Source organism: Peromyscus eremicus, chromosome 6 (assembly GCF_949786415.1).
Source record: "Peromyscus eremicus chromosome 6, PerEre_H2_v1, whole genome shotgun sequence".
In the NCBI taxonomy this organism is placed as follows: Eukaryota; Metazoa; Chordata; class Mammalia; order Rodentia; family Cricetidae; genus Peromyscus; species Peromyscus eremicus.
Window position 1 is genome coordinate 41,139,372 of NC_081421.1, and position 27,837 is coordinate 41,167,208.

General features: G+C 38.5%; 1 protein-coding gene across 1 annotated transcript; it reads left to right on the top strand.

The window, feature by feature from the left end:
- The first annotated feature begins 1,195 nt into the window (after positions 1 to 1,195).
- Tiparp (TCDD inducible poly(ADP-ribose) polymerase) lies at positions 1,196 to 27,837 on the top strand. Its single transcript, XM_059265430.1, has 6 exons — positions 1,196 to 1,414; positions 3,956 to 4,916; positions 18,552 to 18,720; positions 19,902 to 20,062; positions 25,196 to 25,471; positions 25,796 to 27,837. The coding sequence occupies exons 2-6, from the start codon at positions 3,997 to 3,999 to the stop codon at positions 26,241 to 26,243; spliced, it is 1,974 nt and encodes a 657-aa protein (XP_059121413.1). The 5' UTR covers positions 1,196 to 1,414; positions 3,956 to 3,996; the 3' UTR covers positions 26,244 to 27,837.

Sequence of the window (27,837 nt, forward strand, 5' to 3'; positions counted from 1 at the left end):
CTACAAAATTTTGGTAATCATTGCTTGTAAGTGAAGTTGGTACAATTTCAAAAAGCTGGGAATACTACAATTTTATAATTTTTCTTTTAAAACTAGAATTTTATTTTGCTTAAATCCTGGCCTCTGAATTCTGCCCCAACCTTCCCACCTTAGTTTGAGGGCCTTGTGATCACTAATTTGGTTTAGCCGGGCCATAAAACCTGGGAACTACAAGCTCTTCTTAGCGTCTATTTTTCCAGGATTCCATTTTTGGAATAACTACGACCTTTTAATTTTTCCGAAATTCGGATTATACTAATATAGTATTTCTTTCCTACTACAGGAAGCCTATGCAATACGTGAAGTTACAATCCACCGGTCCTTTACAAGCCAGATGACAGTTCCATGTATATTTTTGAGGTTAACACACGGTCCCCCGCAATCTCTGAGGGCAGCCGTGGGGTCTGGGTGACGAGGGCTAGAGCTCTAAACCTAGTCCACGCTCGGCGCGTAATCGGTGCTCTGAGTTGTTAAATGAATTAGTCATTACGGCGTCCGTGGGTTGTAAAACCCGCGCATACGCATCTCTATTGTCAAAAAGCCCAGCGCTGGCTTCCCCTAGCGGAGGCTGAGTCGGTGTCCGAGAACTGGCGGCGGGGCGGGCGAGCCTTCCCGCCCGCACGGCGCGGGGCCGGCGACCCCGTCTGGAGGAGGCATCGGCCACCTCGCTCCCCCTCGGGATCCGGAGGCGTCTTGGAAGGAGGCAAACAAACAAAGGCGATCGCACCGAAACCGCTCGTTCCGTTTCACATCCTCTCTCGCATCGCCTGCCCGGGTGTCCGCGGAACACCGTGACCCTGCATCACCCGTCTGCAGGCAGGTGGAGCCCGTCCCGCGCGGTGCCTGCCCTCCCAGGCGCCTAGCGCTCACGAGGACCCTCCCGGACCCTCAGGCGTCTCTCCAGGGGGAGGAGGGGGAGGGGGACACACCCCCTCCTCCCGGGAGCACCGGGCCGCCGCAGGCACTCCTGGCGGCCCACGGGCGCGCGCACGGGCGCGCGCGCGAGCCCGATCGGGAGCAGGCGCACGCGCACGGGAGGCGGGGCCCCGCTTCCCGGCACCCACTGAGCGCCCGGCCCCCCACCCCCACCCCACCCCCTCGACACCCAAAGCTCCGCCCTCTAGACGAGAACGCCCGGAGGAGGAGACCGGAAGCCTCTTAAAGCAGAGCTGGAGCTGACAGGCGAGCGAGCCGGAGCCCCGGAGCGCTGTTGCGGCTGTCTGCGCCCTAGTCCGCGGAATGGCCAGCCCGCGGCTCGCCGCCTCAGCCGCCCACGACCCCTAGATCCCGGCACCCGCCCTCGGCTCACACCGCTGGCGCAGACCCGGCCCGCGGCTCCGAGCCTGTGGTCCGTTCTCAGGGCAGCCCGCCTGAGGTAAAAGGGCTCGGGGTGGGCTGCGAGCGGTGGAGGGACCCCCCAAGCGGGATGGCTGGCGCCAGCCTGGCCACCCCGAGTCCCCCGGCAGGACAGCGGCGGGTCCGGAGACTGCCCGGGCGAGCTGAATGCGCTCTTGTGGGTCGGTGGCGGGGTGGGATCGGGTCAGGCGCCGGTCACCGGGAGTCGGGCAGGTGTATAGATGGACCGGCGCGGGAGGGCTGCGGGGCCGCCGGCGATGCCCCTCCGGGATGGGGGAGCAGCAAGCGGGGCAGCCCCTGCGGGAGGAGGGCTGGCGCTGCGGGAGAGTTCCGGCCGGCGCGCGTTCCGGGCTGCAGCCCAGAAGTTTGCAGCCTGTGTTGGTGTTGTTAACTTTGAGTGCGCACGGGTCCCCCTTCCTCTTCGCCGCCACCCGGGCATCGCCAGCTGGGGCTCGGCCCCGCAGCCCCGGGGACTCGCGGGACGGTCCTCGGAGGGTGGCAGGGCTGACTCGCAATGGAGTGGCTTCGGGGAGGTGGGAGGTGGGGTCCTTCGGGAGAGTGGACGGTGAGTGAGGGGCAGCCCGGGTGATGCCCACCCACACCCCCGAAAGTGCGGAGCCGGGTGGAACGGGCGGGCGCGGCGGACGGTGGTGGCTGCGCAGACTGGCGCGGCCGGCAGGAGGCGTCGCTCGGACCCGGACTCGGCGCCCCGGTGTCTCCACGGCTGGCTGTTTGGGGCGGGCGGTTTCCATGGAAGGTGTGATCAGCCGGGAGTGCCAGACGACCCGGGCGTCACGAGGTGAAGGGTGGTGCGATTGGATTGCCTGCTGCGGGCGACCGGAGGAAACGTCCTTCTCCAGTCTTTATTTTTCTGTTATGCAAACTAATTGAGGAACTGGTGGCTTCCGCACTTCACTCCTCTGCTTCCCAGTTCTGTTTCCGAGTTTGGTGAAGGGCAGTAAGAGGAAAAGTTGTGTGCGTGCGTGCGAGTGTGTGTGTGTGCGTGCGTGCATGTGTGCGTGTGTGCACGTATAAATAAGATTGGCTTTAGGGTTTTGCCTGGATTGGTGTGATAGGAGTGGATAATGTGCGTGCGTGGGGGGAAGGCACAGGCCGGTTTGATACGGAGACGGAATACCACAATCTGTGCCAATTGAGCCTTGAGGCAAGAGCACCGAATGATGAATAATAACGCCTGGCTTGGCTGCTTTCCAGTTATTTATGTCTCATGTCAGATCCCTCCTTCGTGAAGCTTTCTCTAACAATGCCAGCCAGCTCATACTGAACTATCTTTTTAAATCTCTTCTGTTCATAGACCAGCACTTTGTTCCATGCCTTGTATTTTTCCGAGTTTTGATTAGTAAGCACTTTTTATACATAGACTTATAAATCCTGGATTTTTATATTCGTTCTTAAAAGCACGCAGTTTTATCACTGTTGGTTTTGACCTTCAACCAAGAGCAAAGCATCTAATGTGTGCTTATTCTTCAGTAATGCAGCCACTAAATATTTATGGACATCCTCAGTAGTGCACTGTGCTAGGTACTGTACTGGTCCCCTAAGATGCATACTTGATTAAATCATAGGTCCTTGCTTCAAAGAGCTCTTTCAGTCTATTGGACAAGAAAAAAGACCATTAATTGTTCATCACTGTTCCTTCTGGTCTGGCACAATCTCAGTAAATACCTGGAAATCTCACTCGTTTTAAAGGGGCTGGTTCTTGAAAGGAAATTTCTTAGTTTCTCTCAGTAGTCCATTCAGATTCTGAAATTTGGTGTTTTATATTTGTATTTTTGGTTTATAATATGTTTTCATTTGATTTTTTAAAAATGGGTATGTGTAACTTCTAAAGACAACGACTAGACGATCCTTTGTATAAAATCATGTTGTATTTGGCTTCTAACACACAGTACAGTAACTGTTGAAGTTGAGCATGTCCTGATATTCCTTCAGTTTTGGTAATGTTTTTGTTCATTGTAAAGGTAGATCTTTAACATTTGGAAGTTAAATCCTGGAACTTTCAGAATATTAAAATGCTGGCAGGCTCCTGGCTGCTCCTGTGTCTATTCTTACACATGTCCTCCCCCACCCAGTTCTTTCACTTTTTAACTTTTAAAGTTTATCCTTTTGATGAACTTCCCTCCCAAAGAAACTTAAGTTTTTGCAAACTCATGAGACATAAACAACTGTGAAGGGAACCACAAAGCCAGAGTGGAGATGTGGTTTCCCTGCTTCATCATCTAGAAAAGACAGTTATTTCTACCTCACAGGAAAAATTTATACCCCAGTAGAATCACAGCCTGTTAAATATAGTAAGCTCATGAATAAATGGTCCATACCTATTGAAAGATACATTCTCATCTAAAATTATCTAGTGCAGGTTTTAGCATAGCTTTGGAGTCTTCAAGGCTCAATAAAAATGAAAATTGACCTGTAAGAGCTAAATATAATGCAAGCAGTGATTACAGATACTTAATTGTGGACCAACACAAATGTTTTAATGAATGAATGGGTTCAGTTGTCAGTTTTCAAATGATCATCTTTCTTCCTTTCCTGGTAGGATTCGTACATACCGAGGTGCAATTGGAGCTAATCCACATCATGGAAATGGAAACCACCGAACCTGAGCCAGACTGTGTTGTGCAGCCTCCCTCTCCTCCTGACGACTTTTCATGCCAAATGAGACTCTCTGAGAAGATCACTCCATTGAAAACTTGTTTTAAGAAAAAACAGGATCAGAAGAGATTGGGAACTGGAACCCTGAGGTCTTTGAGGCCAATATTAAATACTTTGCTAGAATCTGGCTCGCTTGATGGAGTTTTTAGAGCTAGAGACCAAAATGCAGATGAGAGCAGCTTACATGAACGTATGGTGAAAAAACCCCTGGAAATCAACCCATCATGTTCACCAACAGAAAACAGTATGTCTGTCCTGATTCCTGATGGGACAAATGTTGAGGGCCAATTACCAGAAGCTCATCCTTCTACTGATGCTCCAGAACAGGTGGTTCCAATCCAGGATCACAGTTTTCCACCAGAAACCATCACCGGGACAATGCCAGATTCTACAACAGTACCCTTCCAAACTGACCTTTTGCATCCTATTGCAGGTGATGTTCCTACCAGTCCTGACTGCATAGATAAAGTTATGGATTATGTTCCAGGAGCTTTCCAAGACAATAGTTTTACAATCCAGTACATTTTGGATACCAGTGATAAGTTGAGTACTGAGCTCTTCCAAAACAAAAGTGAGGAAGCTTCCCTTGACCTTGTGTTTGAGCTAGTAAACCAGCTACAGTACCATACTCACCAAGAGAATGGAATTGAAATTTGTATGGACTTTCTGCAAGGCACTTGCATTTATGGCAGGGATTGTTTGAAACATCACACCATACTGCCCTATCATTGGCAGATCAAAAGGACAACCACTCAGAAGTGGCAGAGTGTTTCCAATGATTCACAGGAGCACTTGGAAAGATTTTATTGTAACCCAGAAAACGATAGAATGAAAATGAAGTATGGGTATGTATTATAATAACTTAAAAATTGTTAGTGTTCTAAAGAAAAAGAAGCTGAAAGTTTGGCATGGTGATTTCAGTAGTGTGTCAAGTTTTTTCTTTTATGACTTTTATGCTATTCTGATTTTTCATGATGTTTGAGTAGTGTAGTCTCTTTATGATTTAAGTAATTTAGATGCCATTCTGTTTAGTGTGTATGTGAATGAAAGTTGTATATACACTGAGTGTTGTGAGTCGAGTGCTATTTTAATTGTTATCACCTTGCCTTTAAAAGAAAATCCATGTGAATCTTAATGTGAATACTTAATTTATCTAGTTTTGAAAATTTTATGTGTTAGGTAACTGTTTTTTTTAAATAGGAGAAATAATATTTGGAGCATTTTGTGGCCCTCGTTAGCTTGTCTAAATAATTTCTATATGAATAATTCAGAAGTTCTTCCCATATACACAAGGAATGCTCGTGTGTGTGTGTGTGTGTGTGTGTGTGTGTGTGTGTGTATGTGTGTGTATATGCTATTTTGATGGTGTTTGAATGTGTATGAGTGTTTTGCCTGCATGAATGTATGTGCACCTGGTACCTGCAGAAGCCTGAAGAGGGTATTGAATAGCATGGAACTGAAGTTAGAAACTGTTTTGAGCCTCCATGTGGATGCTAGGAACTGAACCTTAGTCCTCTGCAAGAGGACTGAGCCATCACCCTAGCCCTCGTTTCTTAAAAATCATTTTAATAAGGTATTGTCCAAAAACTGTATTGCCCCTGAGCTAGCAATTCTAATTGTTCTGTCAAGAGTAATAAAGTTTATGAATTCTCAAAGCCACTTTAATCCTTCCATCTCCAGATTGCAGACGCTTCATAGCAGTGGCCTCTCACTTCCCTTATGAAGCAGATTTCCAGTCCATTGAGTACTTGAACATTTTGGTACATTAAGTTTCTGTTTGACTTGGTTAGAAAGAAACTAGCAGATTCATTGTCTAGCATATTACATTCTGTTACCATGAGCAAGACAAGACAATCATTTTGGTCCCAAAAGGTCCAAAAATTCTTAGGTCAAAAACATAGTGGGCATTTATATCTTGTAAGATGATTTTGCTGAAAAGTAGCCAGATTTAGAGCCCTTAGCATACACTCTAGGATCAGTTCTAAAGTAGTTCCAGGAGGAGCTTGATTTCCAAATTAGTATTAATGATGTTAACTAATATTTATATGACACTTAGGAGAGGAAAAGTGTGAGTGAGTTGCTGTTATAATTGATATTGCTGCTACTACATTGTAAATGGTCCTGCAGTAATAACATAACTGGAAATATGAACTGTTAATTAGTAATGAAATTCTCAGTAAACTACAAGAAGAAATAGAAGATTATAAATAATTCTCAATAAATTAGGCTTTTGGGGAGTTGACCTGTGGTCATTGCAACCTGGTTTTCCTTGTATTCCAAAGCGATGTTGTGTTTCCTGGCAACAAGATGCAGATAACGGCATGTTGAGCCTTGCTGAGAGATTCACAAACAAGCTGGAGCAGCCCAGGTTCACATGGTTACCACATTATTTGGCTAAAGCTATTAATCTCTGTGGTCAGGCCTGTAAAGCTGGTCTATCTGTGCAGATTGCACATAACCAGGAAATGTGTGTTCAGCTGTGTATATGACCATATTGAACCCAGTCTTGGGATTCAGGAATAGTGGATGAATGACAGTTTGTTCTACTTGTTTTGGGTAGTGTATGTGTGTGTGTGTGTGTGTGTGTGTGTGTGTGTGTGTGTGTGTGTATATATATATATATATATATATATATATATATGCCATATTATCATTTTGTAGACTTTGAGGGATGTTCATAGTTTTGGGTCTCTAGCACAGACAGGTCATAGTTTCAAACTATGCAGATAAAATTCTTTATTTTTCTTTGCACCTGTGAGGATTTAACACCTAAGTTAATCAAAATTGGCTGTGTAATATTTATTTTGTTTTCAGGAGTGAAATTGGGTAGGAAATTGAGCCAGATAGGTTCACAGTTCCCTTTCAGCTCTTTAGTTAAGATGATGCTTATATACTAAAAAGACATTTGCCTATTTGCCTATTTGATTCATTGTAACAAGCTTGTGATATGCTCCTTTTTTGCATTCTCTGCTTTTGTTCATTGCAGGTGTTTATTGCCAACTCCACATTTGATTTTTAGGCTTCTTTTGTACATGGGCCATGCCTTCAAGAATTTCTAAATTTGAAATATGCAGCTGAGAGCAACAACACTAAGTGTATTTTTATTAAGAAAATAATCTCTAACAGTGTAGATACTCATCATTAGTAGATGGTGATTTTGAGAGGCAGAGCTAAGCAGTTTGAAAGGATCCTTGCTAATTGGAATACTGTTGTTGATAATTGAAACTGGAGGCAGTGCAAATCTTTTTAGCAACCAAGATCACCATGAGTTTCACATTACATTCATTTTTAAGTAAGTCAGAACATTCTTTTAGGTACTGCTACTTCTTAGTAAGGAAGGGAACCACAAACTGGGTTTTGGGACTAACTTGCTAATGAAACTATGACCAACGAGTATTCCTAATTCTCAATTTGTTGAAGGAGGATAGGAGTGAACCCATGGTTAGTTTTTCTCAAGGAGAAGTTGTTTTTGTTTGAGACATGGTCTTGTTCTGTAGCCCAGACTGGCAATGAATTCATGGCAGTCCTCATACCTTAACCTAAATGCTATGATTATAGGCATGAGTTGTCATTCCAGCTCAGAGTTTAGTATGTGTGTTTGCTTAGTATTTATTGGTAATAGAATTTTACTTGCTTAAAATGTTGGTTGCTGTGTATTTTTATTGGTAATAGTTCTTATGAGCTTTTTCAAAAATCTATCCAAGGGATACATGAGATCAAAGCAACTCTCTGTAAGAAGACAAAGAGAAGTGCATAGTAATTATAGAACGCTTATATTGTGGTTTATATGGCTTAGTGAAGTATCTAAACTAGAGCAAGCTCCTGACTGAACTTGACTGGAATAGTTAAATTAGCCAAATTAGTTCTGGTCTACACAGCTGTGATGATGTATGAACTAACTCGTTATGTGTTATTGATAACACTGGACAGAGAAGAACAGCTGAAAGTTAACTATGCCTTGTGACATTTTGGTATTTCTTGAATATACACAGCTGTATGAGTTTGAATTTATTTTTAAAATTCCTGTGTCAAGAAAGAGAGAGCTCCATAAGCAAGAACTTGTTTGAAGTGACTTTCAAAATGGGTGCCTTGTGCTATTATGATAAAGCCATGCAGTGACTTATTTTTTCTACCTCTTTATGCTGCTATTTACATATGAAATAAAGCTAATTGGCATCTATCTGTACTAATCTAGAGAAGTTAGTGGGCCTGTGTAGCACTATCATGGGCATCAACAGCAGTCAATCATTTACTTTTCTGGCTTCTCATCAATAAGTAGGTTACTTTTTGAAGCAGCTGTCACCTGGCTTCAGGTTGGGGTCAGGCTTTTCCTGATGTAATAAAAAATGGACCTTGGAAAAAGCAAAGATTTCTAATTATTCAGACAGTCATAATCAAAGCTCATCAGGCTATCTGGCAATTCCTGAATATAATTGCATGATATATAATATAGTTTATTATCCAGTTGAATCCAAAGCTTTTAAATTTTATTATATATTTAAAAAGAAATACTAATAACACTATGGTATAAAGAAAAACTCAGGCATATGAGATACTCTTCCTGTGCCCCTGTAAATCTGTTTCATTTTTTTCTGTTGCACTAGAATTTCTAGACTTATATTAAGTTATAAAGCAAAGATAAATTCTTTGTATTTCTGATTTGTGAGCCTCCCTTTATTCCAGATTTGAATGCTATTTCTAAAGAATGAAGCAGTTTATATCATGTATAAACCTTAACTACTGAAGGACTGCTACTAAAATCCAACGGTTGTAAATTGTAACTGTTTTCTGTGGCCTCCAATTTCTTATCCCCGGATTTGAGACCATCAGAATGTGCATTCTTTGTCTGATGGGGTTGGTTCTGGAATGTATTTAGATTAGGTTGTCAGGTCCTTTTAACCTAGATCAGCAACCTTAAGTAATTACCAGTCTCTGTGTTGTGGAGGGAAAACTGAGTGCATGTGTATATCACTTTACAAAGGGAAAAAAAAAAAATCTTACTTTGAGTTCCATTATGATTGATTCTGGCACAGCTTTGTGAAAGGCAGGCTCAAAGTGGACATTGGTGAATTTGAAAGAAACTCAATTTTTAAAGTAAGCAGTGTTTCTTTTATAATTGAATTATTTTGTATCTTTGAGAGAGAGTAGAATGCTAAAGATTGAGCCACTTTCTGTTAGATTCTGGGTTTAGAGTTAGGATTTTTATGCTTATTTCTGTCAAGGCAGGCTTTCTAGGGACCAGGAATTACACTGCATAAAGAGCCCCATTTTTTTTCCTTACAATTGTTAAACCTCACCCAGCCCAACCTCTGAAATAGTAACTGAAAGCCTCAAATTGTAAATAAGAGTTTGAAATTTCAAGTGCTGGATTTTGAAATACGGCGTGAAGTTTTTTTTTTTTTAATGTAAAATAAATAAACTTATCTCAGTTTGTATTTTGTAGATTTATCAGTCTGTACAAAAGATATTACAAACAACTAGAATCAATTCTGTGATTAAGAAGATGCAAATTTTAGAAGTTGATGTTATCTAAAAGCTTCTAGTTATCAAATATTTGAGAACTTTGAATTTTTCCTTTCTGACCTAGCCAGTTACTGTTTTTAGGACAAGCATGGAAAGTTAATTAAGCATTCCTCTTTGCTGTTCTACACGATAAAATATGCCTGTCTTTTCAATCTTTCTCTGCTTTATTCTGTTGACTAACTTGAGCACCCACTTGACCAGTAAAGAACCCTTTCGTGGTTATTGCAAAGGATAAGCTTTTAAAAGAGTGGGAATGGTAGGGTGACTTGTTTCTCTCGTGTTCCAGTACTTGTACCACAAGAAACTGTGTACAGAGTGTATTGTAAACGTTCATGACTAAGTTGTCTGAGAGTTTAGTACATTTGTATTCTTTATGCAAATTTAAGTCCTATGCTTCAGTGCAATTGCTTCTGAGAATTAAAGAAAGGTTTGTGTTATGTTGGTTGAAACAGTACTTCTCTTACATTAGCTGTATTTTTTTTTTTAAAGAAGATTCCTTTTTGCATCTTAAGAAATTCTTACCCTGTTTCTTCTCATTTGAAATAGCTATAAGTTCTTTGCTCCACGTTTTTACCAGCACTGATTAGTCAGGCATCAAAGAATGGCAGGAATGGGAACCCAAGGATGAGCTTTGCAGTAATACACGTGCTTTCAGAATCTTGCTTATGCTCTGGTCATCACAACTCCCACAGCTGATCAGGGTGGAGAGAGAAGAGCAAACGGTTCAAAATACCCTGTATAATTTCCTGCTGTGGTTGGCTTTTGGTTTCTGTCACCTGGTTCAGCTTTTTATTTCTAGACATTAAAAAATTCAGCACAGAAGAAATAATTGGGCTTACTTCCTAATACTCATCTTCATTTAAAAAATAAAAGACATTCATGAATCTGGGTAAAGGATGAAAGAAAAAAAACTTCTTGTTTACTTTTTGACATTTGGATTATCTCAGTACTATCATATATCAGAAGTGTTGTGTGAAATGTTCTACAATTAATTTGTTAATTTAAAAATTTTAGACTAATCCCTAAAATTGAACTCATCAGAGAAACTTGACTTTGTAGATGCCTTCTCTTCTTCCAAAAACTACCGTTTAAAATCATGGTTAAAACTTTTGTGATCACTATTTGTAAAAACTCATAGTTTTCTTTGTTTTTTAAATTTCTCAATATCTTTTCTGTAAAAACTTCCTCATCCCTCCCCCAAGCATTTGCTTGAGGAGCTAACAGTAATGTATTTTCTGTATATTAGTTTGTGTACCTTAAACTTTAGTCTGCTAAAACTTGTTTACTTATCTTTAGATTGTTAGCACCAAATACCAAATCAGTGAGTCTATTTCCATTTCTTTTATTTACCAGTTAATTTTATTTAGAGTAACTGAGGAAAAAAGACAAGGCTAAATAAAATTTGTAATAGTTTTTTTTTTAAAGAGCCATTTGTAATTGAAATATTAAATTAGAAATAGATTGGATTACTACATTGTATCTTTCTAGATTTAATTAAAATATGTTCTATAATGTTTATAATTAGTGTCTGTTTATGTATAAATGAGTTCTAATTTGAGATTGTTTTAAAGTGATTTAAAGATTTTATCATTTACATGCATCTTATATGTATATATACCATTAAATATTTTGTTTATGTAGAAGTGTTTTATATATTTATTTTAGTCCTTTCTACTTTCAAATTTTTAAAAATTGGATCAATTTGTGCCTTGCATATATGGCACACATTTTTGATTGATCACTTTGAAACTCTGGCTTTTAAAATACTTTATTCAACAAAGAGGATATTTACCTATTTCAATAATCTTTAACTGCATAGTTTAAAGCAATATAAGGTAAATAAATGTAACTTTTAGCATGATTTTTAAAAACCAATCTGTGCTTCCTTTCTCAGCTGTTCTCATAGAAATTAAATGTCACTTCCTTATTAGGCCACAATTAAATATGTTTCACTTATAGTTACCTTTCACTAGCTCAGGGCATGTGATTGAACTTGGATCAGAGTTAAGGCTGTATGATATTTCTGGCATCTTCAGAGTGCAAAATTTAATCCTAGTGCTCGAAATAGATAGCAGTAAGTTATTACAAGTATACTTTTTATTTACAAAAGATTTTAGACTTATTCACATCACATTAGAAAATTTGTCTATGTTCTTTGCTTTCATCTGCAATTTTATTTTAATTTAAAAAAAGGCCTGTAATACTTTATTCTTTTCCTTGAGTATGGATATCATAATTTGCTTTTAGTGGTTACGTCGGTAGAAATGGGTGCTAGTGTGGGGAGTAGAAGGAAATGTAGGAGGTGTAGGAACTTCAAATATAGGGTCATTAGGATTTTAAACAGGTATTTAAAATAATTCAAGTGTCTGTCTTAGTATCGTAGTGTGTTTTGTTTGTTTTAGCATAAGCTATATACTAACTGCATTTTGCTCCATTCTAGACATCCTTTGGAATGTTCTTTCATTTAGGAAACTTAATTAAGCTCCCCTTTCTCCTATCTCTTCCTCTCTATCCCACCCGTCACCCCCTATTCTACTATGTTCTCTTCTAGAATGACTCCACGATCACCCACTAAATGTCTGACATGTAAATCAGGCATGATGTTTGACATACAGACAAGTGTGATGTCCCGCTTATAACTAATTGCTTGCCTTCTCAGAAATTCTGAGACATGTTTCTCATGTTCAGGAAAATCCAAGGGGGGCAGCACACATGTGCATAATTTTACTTCATGATCACTTTTTAAGATGCATTGTATCTTAAAATGGGGATACCCTTACTCCCTACCCAAAAAATTTTAATGTATTTAGAAATATTAGATAAGCCAATGAGTCTATGTTAATAGTTTTACTGAGTGATCTAAGCCTTAGTAATCCTGCCTCTGATAGATCAACCTCTTTAAAAGTAGACCCATTTAATTCATAATCAACATTAAAGATTTGTTATTTTATTTTTCCTGCATGTATGTATGTGTATGATGTGCATGCTTGGTGCCAAAGAGGCTAGAGAGATTCCCCTGGAACTGGAGTTTCAGATGGTTGTGAACCATCATCTGGATGCTCAGATCAAACCCAGGTCCTCCAAAAGAACAGCAGTGCTGTTAACTGCTGAGCCATATCTCTAGCTCTAACATTTGGTTTTTAATCTCCCCATAGCTACTGAGATCCATGTGGATAATAGTATAAACTCTGTAATTTGTCTTATGAATATGTGTGTGACTGTAGCTACTTTGAAATACAAAAGGAATCCAGGTATATAAATGGTTTATAATTTTCAGCCTCTAGTGAATGGTGAAAGATGTTGCATGGGATGTCAGCATTTATAAATGTTTTATTTTCTCCCCCAGGAGCTCTCTACTATTTGTTTGAGGCAGTGTTAGCAAAAATCATAACCAGTAGCAAGATACGGTCATTGACATGACAGTGATAGTGCTTCTAATATAGAAAACTATGGGCCCTCTTTAAATGCTCTCAGATTCAAAAAATTGTTATCCAGGCCTAGTGTTACATGTCTGTAATATGGCAGGGGACTGCAAATTCGAGGCCAGCTGAGACAGGTTAGTCTGTGTCACAAATAAAAAAGGGCCAGGGATATAATTGAGTGGTAGGATGCTTGCCTAGCACACGTGAGGCTCTGGATTCAATCCCCTCCTCCCAAATTGAAATTAACCAATGCCTTCGGTATATGTATATGGCAAACATTTTTATTGTCTACTTTGAGATAAGGAAAAATCTTAGTTTTAGCAAAGGAGATATTACTCATTTTCATATAAGTTTAACTGCATAGTTTAAGGAATAAAGTACACAGGACTCTGAACTTTAATAACTATAGTGTTTTCACAAAATATGTTGGTATGTTATACACCATGTGTTTGGTTCTCATCTCCTTGTAAGGTCTTGAAGGCGTATATAAGCGGGCAGATACTCCAACATAACTGAGTTCTGGAAACATCAAAGCCCTGTATCAAAAGCCAGCGATATTTTGTGTCCCTGTGAAATATCTTCAGCAGCAACAGCAAACATTCCCATCTGTCAGGCTTGTCTTAAGCTAGGAGAGTCTACTATACTCTCCAGGCAGCATTTAATCTTTTCCTTCTGTCCTATGACCCTCAGCTTCGGGAGACATTTTCATTTTACATGAGAGTAAGAAAATAAGAGGGCTTACTAATTGTGACTGCTTAGTTCAGCTGATGAGTACTAATGCTTGAGGTCGTGGATAATATCCTTGTAGAAACTGGTTAACTCTTTAACAGGCAGAAAGCCAAGGTTCCAAAGTCTACCTGATCTCGTTAAAACTGAGCAGAGTAATGTTCAGAAAAGTTTAGACTTAATTTACTTTGCTGAAGTCTGAGTTCTAATTTTTATTTACATCATCTTCCCACTTACAAGTCTGCCTCCTATAATTTGTATTGGCATCATTATCTGAGAAAGATTAGAAACATGGGACACATTCTGTACTCTGAGAACGTCTTCAGTGTAATGCGGACTGGCCTCAAACTTGACGGTTCTGCCTCAGCCTTCGGAGTGCTGATACTACATGTTTGTGCTACCACAACTGGCCACACATAATTGTTCTTGATGTAGTTTGATCCTAACCCTAACCTCCCAAACAGCCCCCTTTTATTTATTGCCTTCTTAGTCTGTCAGCATTTGTCTCATATGATTGTTAGACTTAGAGTAATAAGTATTAATAAATATGCTAATATCTTACAAAAGAGTGTTGGTCTCTCCTCTTTCTCCATCTTCTACCAAAAATAAATCATCTTACTGGAGTAAGCTTTAAAAAAAAGGCAACCATGGGCTTTGTTGAAAGTCATCCAGCCCATAGGATCAAGCCCTAACCTTAACCCAGCATCCAAAGTTCTTTCTTATCTGGCTCCAGCCAATCTCTCCAGTCCAGTCTTATCTCTCCTCACCTCCCACATATATACACACACTCTGACCTCCCACATGAACTGCATGTGCTTCTTGCACTCTACCCTCATGCTCTGCTTAGTTCACCTCTCCGCATGTTAATCACCTGTGGTGTCTGTTTGGTGACTTAAGTTCACATGTCACTCATTCTGAGACAGCCCTTGTTACCTCTCCTGATACCTTTATCAGCAATGGCAAGCCATTGATTGGTATTTTTTTTTTAAAGACAAGGATCTCACTACATGGTTGCCTGGAATTCACAGTGTACTATCTCCTGAGTGCTGGAACTAAAGGTGTACACCACCACACTTTGTCCAAGCCATCTACTTTTGAGTTATCCTCAGACCACCTTTATGTCCCATTTCACACTATAACAGGGTTGCTCTTCTCTTTAAACTAATGCTATGTGGCATTTTGACCTTTTTCAGTCTTCTGTCCCTAGCATGTAATCCAATACATAGTCAGTGTATCTTCTTAAAATCATTTTTAACTGTCATTATTTCCTTCATGGCTTCAAATACCTTATTACATTGAATTTATTTTGTGTGTGCATGGGGGAGGGGGACATACCATGGCACAGTTATGGAGGTCAGAGGATCACATGTTGGAGTCAGTTCTCTCTGTCCACCACGTGGATCCTAGGGGTGGCAGGCTTGGAGCAAGTGCGTTTACCACAGAGCGGTCTCACCAGTCCCCCAGTTACTTTGTAACTATTCAAAACTCTTCTATCGTGTACTGAGTTCCCAAATGCATAATGCATAAAGAGAAAACTATCTGAGCAAGAAACGTTGTAATTTCTGTTTTACTCAACACCTATGTCTGTATTGGTTTTGATTGTTTTTCACCTCTGTCTGTTTATCTTTCACATTGTGATATCTTTTCTCTCTCTTAGTATCTGAAATACACACACACACACACACACACACACACACACACACACACACACCTATAAGAAATGGTGTGGGGGGCATACTTTCAGCCCCTGTGTGGGTACTGGTGCATGCATTGGTAAGATATGTCTGGAAATGTTGGCTTAATTAGTATGTGAAGGTATTTGTAAGATAAGCTAACCATTGTTAAGAATCTAAATTATGAGAATGGGGTCCTTTCCGGAATTTCAACTTAGTTTTCTATGTAGAGTTTTGAGCAAGTATGTGTGGTGTATATTTGTTAGCAAAGCATGTAATAGTTTGTAATTTCATTCTTTTAGTAAAACTTGCTCATAGGATGTGTTTTTGTCCCTCTGATTAATGATGAGGTTATAACTAAATTCTACGGTATAGTGGCCCTCTCTCTTCCATTCTGGCTATCTCAACCAGGCTTCTCCTCTACCAGGATTGGTGCACTCTTGCTTTTATAGTGGTACCTCCCCCTCGTTTTATAGCTTTGTTTCTCTCGTTCAGTTTTTACATGTCCTATAATTACTGCATCCCTGTCTGCTTTCTCCCTCTTGATCTTCTGTACTCCAAGGTCCTGGATTAACTTCTGCTGTCCCATTGCCTGTACATGGTATGCATGTCCTCCGTGTCTTATGCACTGTTTAGAAGGTCTTCTCCAACAATTTGAACTGCTCCTATGTTTCAAGGAGTAAAGCACGTAGAGAGCTCATTTTTCTAGTTCTCCTGCACAGCCCTTTTACTAGTTGATATTTCATAATATTTGAATTCCTAAAATTTTTTCTCTTATATACTTCTTGGGTTAATAAGTTTTTTATTTTTCCTCATCTTTATCCATTCCTGGACACCAATAACCCATTTTTCTCCTGCAATGCTGCATATTTATCACTTATTCCAACTGTTTGAATATATTATTTGCCACTTATCAATTTATATGGACAGATGTATACCATTTCTTTGGAACTCTGGAAAACTGAGATCACATCTGTTTAATTCTTTGTGCATTTCTAATTCAGCCCACCATTTATTATCATGCATAGATTACTCATAATGTTTTCTGGTAATAGGAAATAATGGCTTGATAAAGAAGATATTGAGCATTTGGTAATTATACACATGTATAGTGATACAAATTATAGGAGAGAAAAAACTCTTGGCTTTGAATTTTTTAAAGCATTCCCTGTTTAAGGAAAAGCAGGTAGCAAAATTAATCTTATAAAAAGATAATGTTTATCACATTTGTTATTTTACCCCTGTCAAGTCTGTAAAAGCATATTGAAAATGAAATATAGCTAAAACAGTGTTTTAATAAATCAATCCAAAGAAAGTAAATTAGGGTTTGTCATAGAAATTTCATAATGCTCAAAGGACTAGAATGCATAAAGGATGTGGCAAAAGTCATGTTTATAGATGTTTTCTCATGCAGATCATTGTCTGAAGTTTTAGTGATGAAGGCTTGTACAGAAATTGCTAAAGTGATGTCTACAATAAAATCTAAACAGCAAAAAGCAGGAATGACAGTTTGTTAACTTCTTGAGAAGCATTTACAGGAAATGAAGTTAATGGGAATTACGTTTAGAAACTTGAAATGTCCCTCAGAGAGAGAAGGAATTCTATCTTTTCTCAGTTATAAATAACATCAGATTCTCCTTCATACAGTGACATGAAAATCACTCCAGGCAGCATAGTATGAAGTTGGACTTATGCATAGGAATTTCCGTTTTCAGGGTTAATTTTTCCTTTTTCTAGAATTTCCTATGAACATTTTTCTTTTAAATTAAATATTACTAGTTATAAATAATTTTAAATGAAATAGTGTCCAAATGTGATTTGCCCCTTATTCTTTGAAAATTCCTAATTATACTGAATAAATGGGTTTCATTATTTCATAATGAACTTTGAGAAAATCTGTCCCCTTACCCTTATTCCTTATGCCTCTACTTCTCTCTAATAATCTCTCTTCTATATTCATGTTATTTTCAACTACATTTTATTCCCATTTCATGCTTACTTTAAGTTGAATGTTAAAGACCAAATCCTAGTTAGTACTCTTTTTAAGAAAAAAAAAATTGTTTTGGGACAGGGGAATCTTTAGGAACATTTTACAAGTTAGCTCGTTTTTGCTGTCTTCAATTACATATGTGGCTTTAGGTTAGTTTTTCTTTGTTTTGTTTCCCAAAGAGTAGGATCTGATCATAAATTATGACAGGATAAGGGAGTAGTAGATTTTCCTGGACATTTGCCAGGGCAGTGTGCATTGAGAGATGTTCATAGATATTCATGTGGGAAAGGGAAAGGGTCTTCATTGGTTTGGAAGTAGGCTTTGTCATTCTTACCATAGCACTACAGTGTCATCCTTAGCATGTTACAGGGAGTAAGGAAAGGCTACAGTAAATGGTTTAACTTGTGTAACCAGTTTAATTTTCAAACATTTGACTACAGAGGGTTTTTGGTACTCATTTACAGTCCTTGAAACAAGTGTACCAAAAGCAGAGTTGGACTTAACTAACAAATGGGTTATAATGAATACCCTTCGCAATATCTTGTTTTGTAACAGGGAAAATCTGTCTCACTACTTGATTTCACATGTTAAGGTCTGCTTGATGTGGAGTGTCCTCTGTTTTATGGATACCACTTACAGGTTTGCATTGAGAGTGGAGAGACTGGGGCTGGAGAGATGGCTCAGCCGTTAAAGGCTAGGCTCACAACCAAAAATATAAGAGAGTGGAGAGACTGAAGGAAAGCAGTCAGGCACTTAGAAACAAATATCTGCAATGTTATTTTATTTTAAAAAATATTTTCTTGGGAAACTTGCAAACGTTCATTATACAGAGCAGAATACGATGAACATTTTACTAGTTTCTTAAAGTTAATGATTCAGATGAACTAATGATTCACTAAAGAGGAAACATGTTTTATTTAGGCCATCCTTTGTCAATTAATGATTTAAGTGAATTTGATTCTCATAATGGACTTGTCTCCTCCAACAATTTGAAGATGTAAGCCAGGTGTGGTGGCACAACACCTGTAATACCAAGTAGAACAAATTTTGACAGTCCTACAGCGGGATGTAGTAGAGATTCTTAGTGCCCAATAAGATGTTTAGGTACTCTTATTTAGCTGGTCTTTTTTTCTTGGGTCTTTCTAGAGGACAAGACTTTTGGGCAGATTTGAATGCCATGACTGTATTTGAAACAACTGAATTTGACCAACTACGAAGGCTGTGTACACCAACCTGTAGTAGTACAAATGCTGTTTACAACACGTACTGGAAATTCTTCTGTAGAGACCACTTTGGATGGAGAGAGTATCCTGAGGTATTTACATGTTCTTTTTTCTTTTAAATACTTTAATTTTTTTCCTGAGGTCTTTTTCCTTTCCAACAGTCACTAAGTAGAACTGAATTTTTCACAACCAGACACCTTAAGGATGTAAATTTAAAAGTCTTGATGGTACAGGTAAAACTTCTCTCTTCATATTTCTAAAAGTATATTTCTTTCCATTAATTTGAAACCCATACATAGACTGCTAAAGGACTTTCCCAGAATCTTACAGTATAGATATGAAGTACCTACAGACTTGGTGCCATCTTCATAATAATTTTAATGAGATGAGAGTTGCTATAACTTTGGATATATCTACCTTCTGTGCTTATAGAAATCGAATTGTGTTAAATTTAACATTTTTAGAAGCCAAATGGAACAAGAGTCACTTTTGAGTCCATGGAAGAAGTGCTTGAATATGTTTATTAAGCTATGATCAGGCAAATCATCTCTTTAGACTCTTATCATGTGCACTGCATCCATAGTGTGAGGTAGAACTCATCATCTTGTAGGCTGAATCCGGATGTTAGAGATCAAGTTCTTATCCCAGTGATTTGTTAGTTTGTTAATTTCATTTGTAGAATTACAAAAAGAGATTTTGGTATGTATGTGTTTTTTAAGACATGACCAGTACCTTAATCCCAATTAAACACACTATTGAGCCGTATTTGATTTTGTCATTTAAGAATTGATTGGTGTCTGCCTTGCAAATGGGGTAAGGGGAAGTTTAAACAGAATACTTGGACTATCCTTGTGCTTTTTCTCTCAAGTTTCTTAGGATTAAAACTCATTTTGGTTTTTGTTGTTGTTGTTTGTTTGTTTGTTTTTCAATTTGGGCACAGTTACCTTTAATTCCTTTCTGAAAATTTCCTTAACAAATGTAAGTCAAGAAAGCCTCTAGGACATCATTAAGATTGAAAATAGAATGAACCACTGAGCCTCACATGGGTCATAAGGCAGAAGATATCCATGCTCTTGTGAACAGGGAGCATCTATCTTTCTATTTTACATATTTGAGGGACAGAACTCCTAAATATAGAAATTAGTTTGATTTATTGTATTTATTGAAATTCCTTTGATGTTAGCAGTGAACTGTTCTTTGCTTTCAGTTACTTTTCTCGTATCTTACAGAGATTATAAATTTGATTTTCATTTACCTTTTTTTTCCTCCATAGTCTGTTGTTCGGTTAATTGAAGAAGCCAATTCTCGAGGTCTGAAAGAAGTTAGATTTATGATGTGGAACAACCACTACATCCTCCACAACTCCTTCTTCCGGAGAGAAATAAAACGGAGACCCCTCTTCCGCTCTTGTTTCATACTGATCCCATATTTACAGTAAGTAGCCAGTTGTATTTTACTCTTCATTTTTACTTTCCATTTGTGTAAATGCACTACTGGATGCCAACTTTAAGAGAATTATCTTGGTTACTATTACCAGAATATGAAATTGTCCAGTCTTTAAATTGAATTCTTCAGTAACTTGAGTTCAAATAACTATAGTTCATCCAACCCTAAAAGCATGAGTTTTGTATTGGAGTTTTGAACTAAAGAGCAGGACACAGTTAACATTTTCCTACAGCTAAAATAACATTTTTGGAATGAAGCAGAGTTTGCGTCTTCTAAGGAGATCCTTTCAAGTTACAAGACTACTTCCCACCCAGTTAAATGGCCAGTGGACACGAGTGGAGTTTTATAAGGCGATGTTCTCCATTCACTCTTCCTTGATTGAATTTTAATAGAATAATTTATGTTCTTTCTTGCTTAAGTAAGGCATAACTTCTTGTGATAATGAAATTATCTTAGTAAAAGGAGTTAGGTGCACCTCAGCAACCGTTAGGACAGTAGCCTTTAAAGGCCAGTTTAGGATGGCTCAGTGGGCGAAGGCACTTGCTGCCAAGATTAACAACTGGCGAATAATTCTTGGAACCCACAAGGTAGAAAGAGAGAGCTGACTCCCAAAAGTTGTCCTCTGACCTTTATACATCCTCCAAGGCATATGTGAGTATAAAAAAGTTTGTCTAGGTCAATCATAACCTCTATCCAGATATACCATTACTAGAGTTTGGTTTTCAAAGTGATACTACGTTTACTTAGTTTCTGTGATCCATTTTGATCCGTAAGATAGAAGTGCTATTTTCATATTCCTGTTATTTTTATTTCAAGTCATTCATGGTAAACACTTAATGAACTTATTTCTGGAATTGAAAGAGGACCATTAAAAACGAGTCAAGCTGGTCATGATGGCTCTGGCTATAATCTTGGCACTCAGGGGGTAAAAGTAGGAGGTCCTTGAGTTTGAAGCCAACCTGGCTTCATATTGCCAACCAACCTGGCAACCAAGGGAGACCCTGTCTTAAAACAAGCCCACAAAACTCCAAAATAACAAGAATTCCTCAAACAATTAGAATTCAAAGCCAACTTGTAATAAGGTCAATTTTAGAAGTATATTGGCTTACGTTTTCTTCCAAGTCTTTATGTGAAAATGAAAATTATTACCTTCTAAGTTGCTTTTTTTTTGTTTTTTTTTGTTGTTGTTGTTGTTTTTATTAGAAGTAATAAAAACACTATTGCTGAGATTTTGCTAGTAGCACAGCTGGAGCCAGTGTCTACATCCAGTAGTTAGGAACATACTGTCCTCCTGGTGAGACAGTAGAACTCATTAGTAAGACCAGCAGCTTGGCATGCTGAGCTGAAAGAAGCAAGATGTGGCTCCCCTCTTAGGGTAAAAATCCTCATTCAGATGCTACTTTGTTGGGGAAAGTTTTAAATAGTGAAAAGAAGTACTTAAGGGATTATGCCCTTTTTTAAAAACCTTATACTCATTTTAAAAGTATAAAATATAAAAATAATATAAGCACAAATGTGCCATTTTTATATAATACAGACTTGCAAAAAATGAAAATAATTGTTTGCTTTTTCTTTTCAAAAGTTTTAGTCTTTCTGTCTGAAACAGTGATAATAAAAGAATTAAAATAAGAGATCAGCAAGTCAATGAGAATAGGCAGATGTTTCAAGAAGAAAAGCATGGAATGGGTTGGGCAGAGTGAAGTGTTAGAAACAGCATCCTATCGGCCTTTCTGGTATATAGCTGTGGGACATTAAGGAGGAAGGGACATTGGTTCCAAAGAGCAGATTTCAGAGGTTGTGATCTTAACTAGAGAGAGGATGTTTTGTGTTTTACATTTAATCATTAAATTCAAAGAATCAAAGGAAACAATAGATGTAAGGGTCATATTTCCAGCACATTCTGTTGTTTAAAGAATTTTCCTGATGCTGATAAAAAGGAACCTATTCTTTAATATTCCTAGAATACTTGAGCTGAAGTAGCATAAGCAAAAAATCAAAATAAGGGGCTTGAGAGGCCATGTCTTAAAGTTGAAAGGACATCTATTACATGTAATCGTCTCAGAGTTATAAGAATGCTAAGTTTAGTTTCTTTGACTCTTCCCTTAGAGGGGTAGAATTAATCCATTCTTATTTCAGTACTGAAATTGGTTTAGGAAACATTTCAGAATGGTAAAGGAAGGCAAGGAGAGTAAGGTTGGACTCGGAAAAGCCATTCTTCAGAGGTTCTTGACGGCTAATATAGAACTGTAAAGCATATAATATGTTATTGGGATAATACAAGCTGAATAGAAACAGCATTCCCGGTGGTACATTTGTAACATTGCTTGAAACATACATGCACACATAGAGATACACATACACACTTTTTTTTTTTTGACAGGGCAGCTGGAATAAAAAAGTCCATCATACATGTCCTTAGATGTTTTAGTAGGGTTAGAATGTTAGCTTGATAAAAGCATGTATGTGTGGGAATAGATGTTACCCATATATAGAAACTAGAATATCTGCATATTTGTGTTTATTGCTGCACTAGTCATAATAGTCAAAGAACATCTCTATGTACCCACCAACAGATAAACAGAGAAAATGTGTTATATATTTACTAGGTTTTATTTATCCACAAAGAAAAATGATAGTCATTTGAAAGGAAATGGATGGTCCTGGAGCTCATATTGAAGGAAATAAGCCAGACTCACACTGACAGTTATTGCATGTTTTCACTTATGTAGGATCTAGATTTAGCAACATATATGTAAGACAGATATGAAAGTGGAACAGGGGGTCTGGAGGGAGGATAGGGGATAATAAAGAGTAATGGAATAAACAAAGTACAAAGATAGACGTGTGTTTTTACCTTTCTCATTGCTTTGACAAAATACCTGAAAAAAAAAACAAAAACAAAACAAAAAGCAAAAAACCAAAAACCAGCTTGTGGAATGGTTTGTTGTGGCTCCTAATTTGAGGATACAGTCGATCAAGGCAGGGAAGTGATGATAGAAGATGTGTGAGATGGCTGGTCGTGCTATATCTGCTAACAGAAAACAGAAAGAAAAGAATGCTGTCTTTCTTTTTATTTAGTCTGAGACCCACATCAATTGTGGGAATGTCTTTACAGAATGCCATTAGGTTTATCTCCTGTATTATTCTGAATCCTGTAAGATTAACCATTACAGCATCTATAAAACAGCATAATGAAACCCATTATTTTGTATTCCAACTGTAAATAACAAATATGTTTTAAGTAGAATGTTTGGGAAGAATCTTACCTTTGTTGGAAATGTCAAACCCATTATTGAAATCAGGTGGGCTACTAACCACCTTTGCAAAGCAGGATGCAGGGAGGAGCTAAAAGTTGAATACTTTCTGGTAATTTGTTCAGAACAGTGATGGCATTTTAAGGAGAGCCAAACTTTTTGAGAATCTGACTAAAGCAATAGAGCTTCTCTTTTGAAAAACATACCAGTGAAAAATGTAACCATTTTAACAGGAAAATATACCTGTACCAAGGCTCCAAAGGAATTGACTGAAGCTCTCATGCCCCAAAAGACAAGAAAGATGTGTCTTTTGTTGTAAAGGTTGGAGAAACTACTTTAAATGTACCTAAATTTCAGATAATTGTGGTGGCAGTGGTGGTGGTGGTGGTGGTGGTGGTGGTGATGGGAGGATTTGCTGAGTCTTGAATCCACTCACTTAGAACTTTGACTTACAAAGGGGCTTTGGGGCACACTGAATTAAAGGCACAGCTACTTACTTGAAGCAGACAGGGATTAGAGAAGGCAATTGTGTTCCCATAGCTTTAGTTTCTTAATAGGCCATCTTTTAAGAGTATAATGGCAATGTGGTAGTATTAAGACCAGTAATCGTAGTTGTCGTGAGAGTCAGGCAGACCAGCTTGTTCCACCACTTAGCCTTATTTTGTTGTAAGATGTGAAACGTGGAAGTGGAGAGAAACAGGCCTGGCTTACAAAATTCATCCTGCTGTATTAGGGCAAAATTACTAACTTCTCTGAACTGTTTCTTTTTATTTGAAAACTGGGAATAATCAAGCCATGTTACAGAGTTCTTGTGACAGTGATACTGTGTGTGAGATAGTTGTGAAATACATAGTACGTGTTCAGTAGGCGACTAATGAGGGTGATGGTAGGATATGCTCTTTAGAGACAAGATGAATGTTCATATCTAACTATAACCTCTGTGTCACAAAGCTCTTTTGACAATGTCAATTTCCTAATCCACTTGGCAGACATTACTCCTTCCTTGTGACCACCATGTACTGATGAGTGAGTGTTACAGTACCCTGGTGCTGAAACTAGGTCTTGGGGTCAGGATTTCCTATTCTTTGCTTCTTCTCTTTTCCTTGTTTTGAAATAGCTTAGAAGTATGATGTAAATATATGAACCGAGCAGGAAAATGCAAACCTACTGTTTATTTAAATTCATCTTTGAAAGTTAACAAAGCTGAACTTAAAGATTGAATGAGGGGACTGGAGAGATGGCTCAGGGGTTAGCAGCACTGGCTGCTCTTCCAGAGGACCCGGGTTCAATTCCCAGCACCCGCATGGCAGCTCACAACTGTCTGTAACTCCTGTTCCAGGAGATATGACACCTTCACACCAATGTGCATAAAATAAAGTTAAATAAATTATAAAAAAAAAAAAAAAAGATTGAATGAACGGTGAACATTCTGGCATCTACTAGCTCTGTTTGGGGGTGGATGGCAGGGAGAATGGTGCTGGAGATTGAACCAAGAGCATTAAGCATCACAGGTAATCACTTAATTACTTGAGCCTACCTACCCTGATTAGTCCCCTAGTTTGTTTGGGGTTTTTTGTTTGTTTGTTTGTTTTAGTTGTTATTGTGAGACAAAATTTCCCAAGCTGATCTGAGGTTCTGTTTGCTTGCCTGTATCTCCTGAGTGCTGGTGTCATAGCTAAGCACCACTACACTCAGGTTCATGCTTTTCTTCAGTAAATAAATAACATATTAATATATAGTAAATAACATTAATATATAAGCACTTAAGCTGTTCAATTATAAAACTGGACACTAATACAAAGCATTGTATACCGCGGGCTGTACCGATTTCAGACTGCTTTACTTACGTGTTTCTTCTCCATTTTAGGACACTTGGTGGGGTTCCCACTCAGGCTTCTCTGCCTCTTGAAGCAACTTCATCACAAATCATCTGCCCAGATGGAGTAACTTCAGCAAACTTTTACCCTGAAACGTGGGTTTATATGCATCCATCTCAGGACTTCATCCAAGTGCCTGTTTCTGCAGAGGATAAAAGTTATCGAATCATTTACAATCTTTTTCATAAAACTGTACCTGAATTTAAATACAGAATTTTACAAATATTGAGAGTCCAGAACCAGTTTCTTTGGGAGAAATATAAAAGGTGAGTAGGTGAGTCGGAGGTGTGAAAAATTTAAGAGAACATTTATTTCTTAATATAGCTATTGTCAAGTATCGAACACAGTAAACACTTGCATAGTGTAATAGATTCATATTTTTCCAGGTAGGCACACATCCAGTCATCATAATACACCTATAAATAATATTACTAAAATTTATAATAAACATAATATGATTTTTGGCATTTTGCTTTCGTAGCTAGTTTACTATATCTTCACCCTTGAAACCATAAAGTAAAATTTGTGTTCTGTTTATTATTATAACCCACATGTCCTTCTCCTAAATGCCTATCTACTTTTTGCATTAGGAAAAAAGAATATATGAACAGAAAAATGTTTGGCCGTGACAGAATAATAAATGAGAGACACTTATTTCATGGAACATCCCAAGATGTAGTAGATGGAATCTGCAAGCACAACTTTGACCCTCGTGTCTGTGGGAAGCATGCTACAATGTTTGGACAAGGCAGTTATTTTGCAAAGAAGGCAAGCTACTCTCATAATTTTTCTAAGAAGTCCTCCAAAGGAGTCCACTTCATGTTTTTGGCCAAAGTGTTGACTGGCAGATATACAATGGGCAGTCATGGCATGAGAAGGCCCCCTCCAGTCAACCCTGGCAGTGTCACCAGTGACTTGTATGACTCTTGTGTGGATAATTTCTTTGAGCCTCAAATTTTTGTCATTTTTAATGATGATCAGAGTTACCCTTATTTTGTTATCCAATATGAAGAAGTCAGTAACACTGTTTCCATTTGAAAACCTTGGTACTACTAAGTTATTTGATATGAACTCAATCCAGCATTTGTAGCAGGTTTGGGTGGGACTGGGTGGGAAACAGCATTGGACAGAAATAGAATTCTTTTCAGGCCCAATTTTTTAAGTGCTAGAAAGTAATTTTTTAAAAGAAACAATGGATTTTTAAATGGCCACTTATTATTTAATTATTTACTAATTGTTAGTGTACTCAGTGTGGAAAAGACTAAAGAGTGCATATTCTTCATCACACTTGTACATATAGGCAGCAATATTAGTAGAAGTGTTTGGAGACAAAAAAAAAAAAAAAAAAAACAACAACAACAACAACGACTAGCCTAATTAAATGTTGCTTGGGTCTGGTAGAAGTTTGGTGAAGACAAATAGAGGCTGTGAGCAAAGTGAGGATTCTATTTACTTATCATTGATAAAACCAACTGGAACTGTACTACTGTGCTTATTACCTATCCAAAGCATTATGTGTTACACTTTGGGGTGTATAAGTTCATGTAATTCTGGTAGATGAGAAGAATTTTTCATTCTATGGGCAGGACTGAAATATATCACCTACTCAGAAAACTCCAGAATTTTCCCTGAGAATTTAGGGTCTGTTCAGAGGAAGTAAAATAATAATAACAATAAAGGAACCATTTGAAAAAATTGTCACCAGCAAAATTTCCATTAATTAATTGTGGAGTGTGATACATGTGTTAAAATTCAGCTATGGAAAACTCAGTCTCTTCCATTGTTGCTCACTTTAGTTTCAGAGTTGGGCAGCTACGTTGGTTAATGTTGGGTGAGGGTTAACAGTACTTTGGGGATTCCAGACCTACCCCTGCACTCTGGTAATAGACAGTAAAAAACATCTACACTCAAAGTGAAAAGGTTGCTTACTGTGCTTTGCACAAAACAGATTCTTAGCCATACCTGCTGAGTTGAATTGTCGAAGACAGCAAGCCCACCCTGTGCCTGCTTTGCCAGATGGACTGGATTTCTTGGCTGACTCTGTACCTTACACTACTTACTTTAATAGAAACACAAACTTGGAAATTGTGCCACTGGCCCAGCCAGAGCATTGTTGGGTGAATGTCTTGTTGCCTCAATTCACAGAGGTGGTAGTACTTCTAAGCAAAGCAAAAACCCGAATAACTGAAGTGAAAGTGGTTGTTCATAAAATAACTTACCATAGAAGTCCTTCAGATACCAAGCTCTCCTTGTATGTTTGTGGTTATCTCATTTACCCAGACTTTACAGGAACTTCTTTGTTATTTAAAGCAAGATATAGCTGTACAAATGTCTCAGTGAATCAGTCTGTTCAAGCACTTACCAGGGCTTCCACACAGTTATTTATTTTGCCCTCGATGGTCCTGTTGTTTGCCGCCACTGGCAGGAGGGAAAAGGGCAGCCGTGGCAGTCATTCATTCAATTGTAACTTGTAAACCAGTGATCCCCAGTCGTTTTCAAGTTAAGACATGTTATCCTTGCTTGTTGATTTTATGGAACTTGTTCCTTTTATCTCCCTAAAGGAAACAAAAGCTTTATGACATATTTATTTTTTTAATAAAACTAAGCAAAAATAAAAGTTAATTCTTTAAAA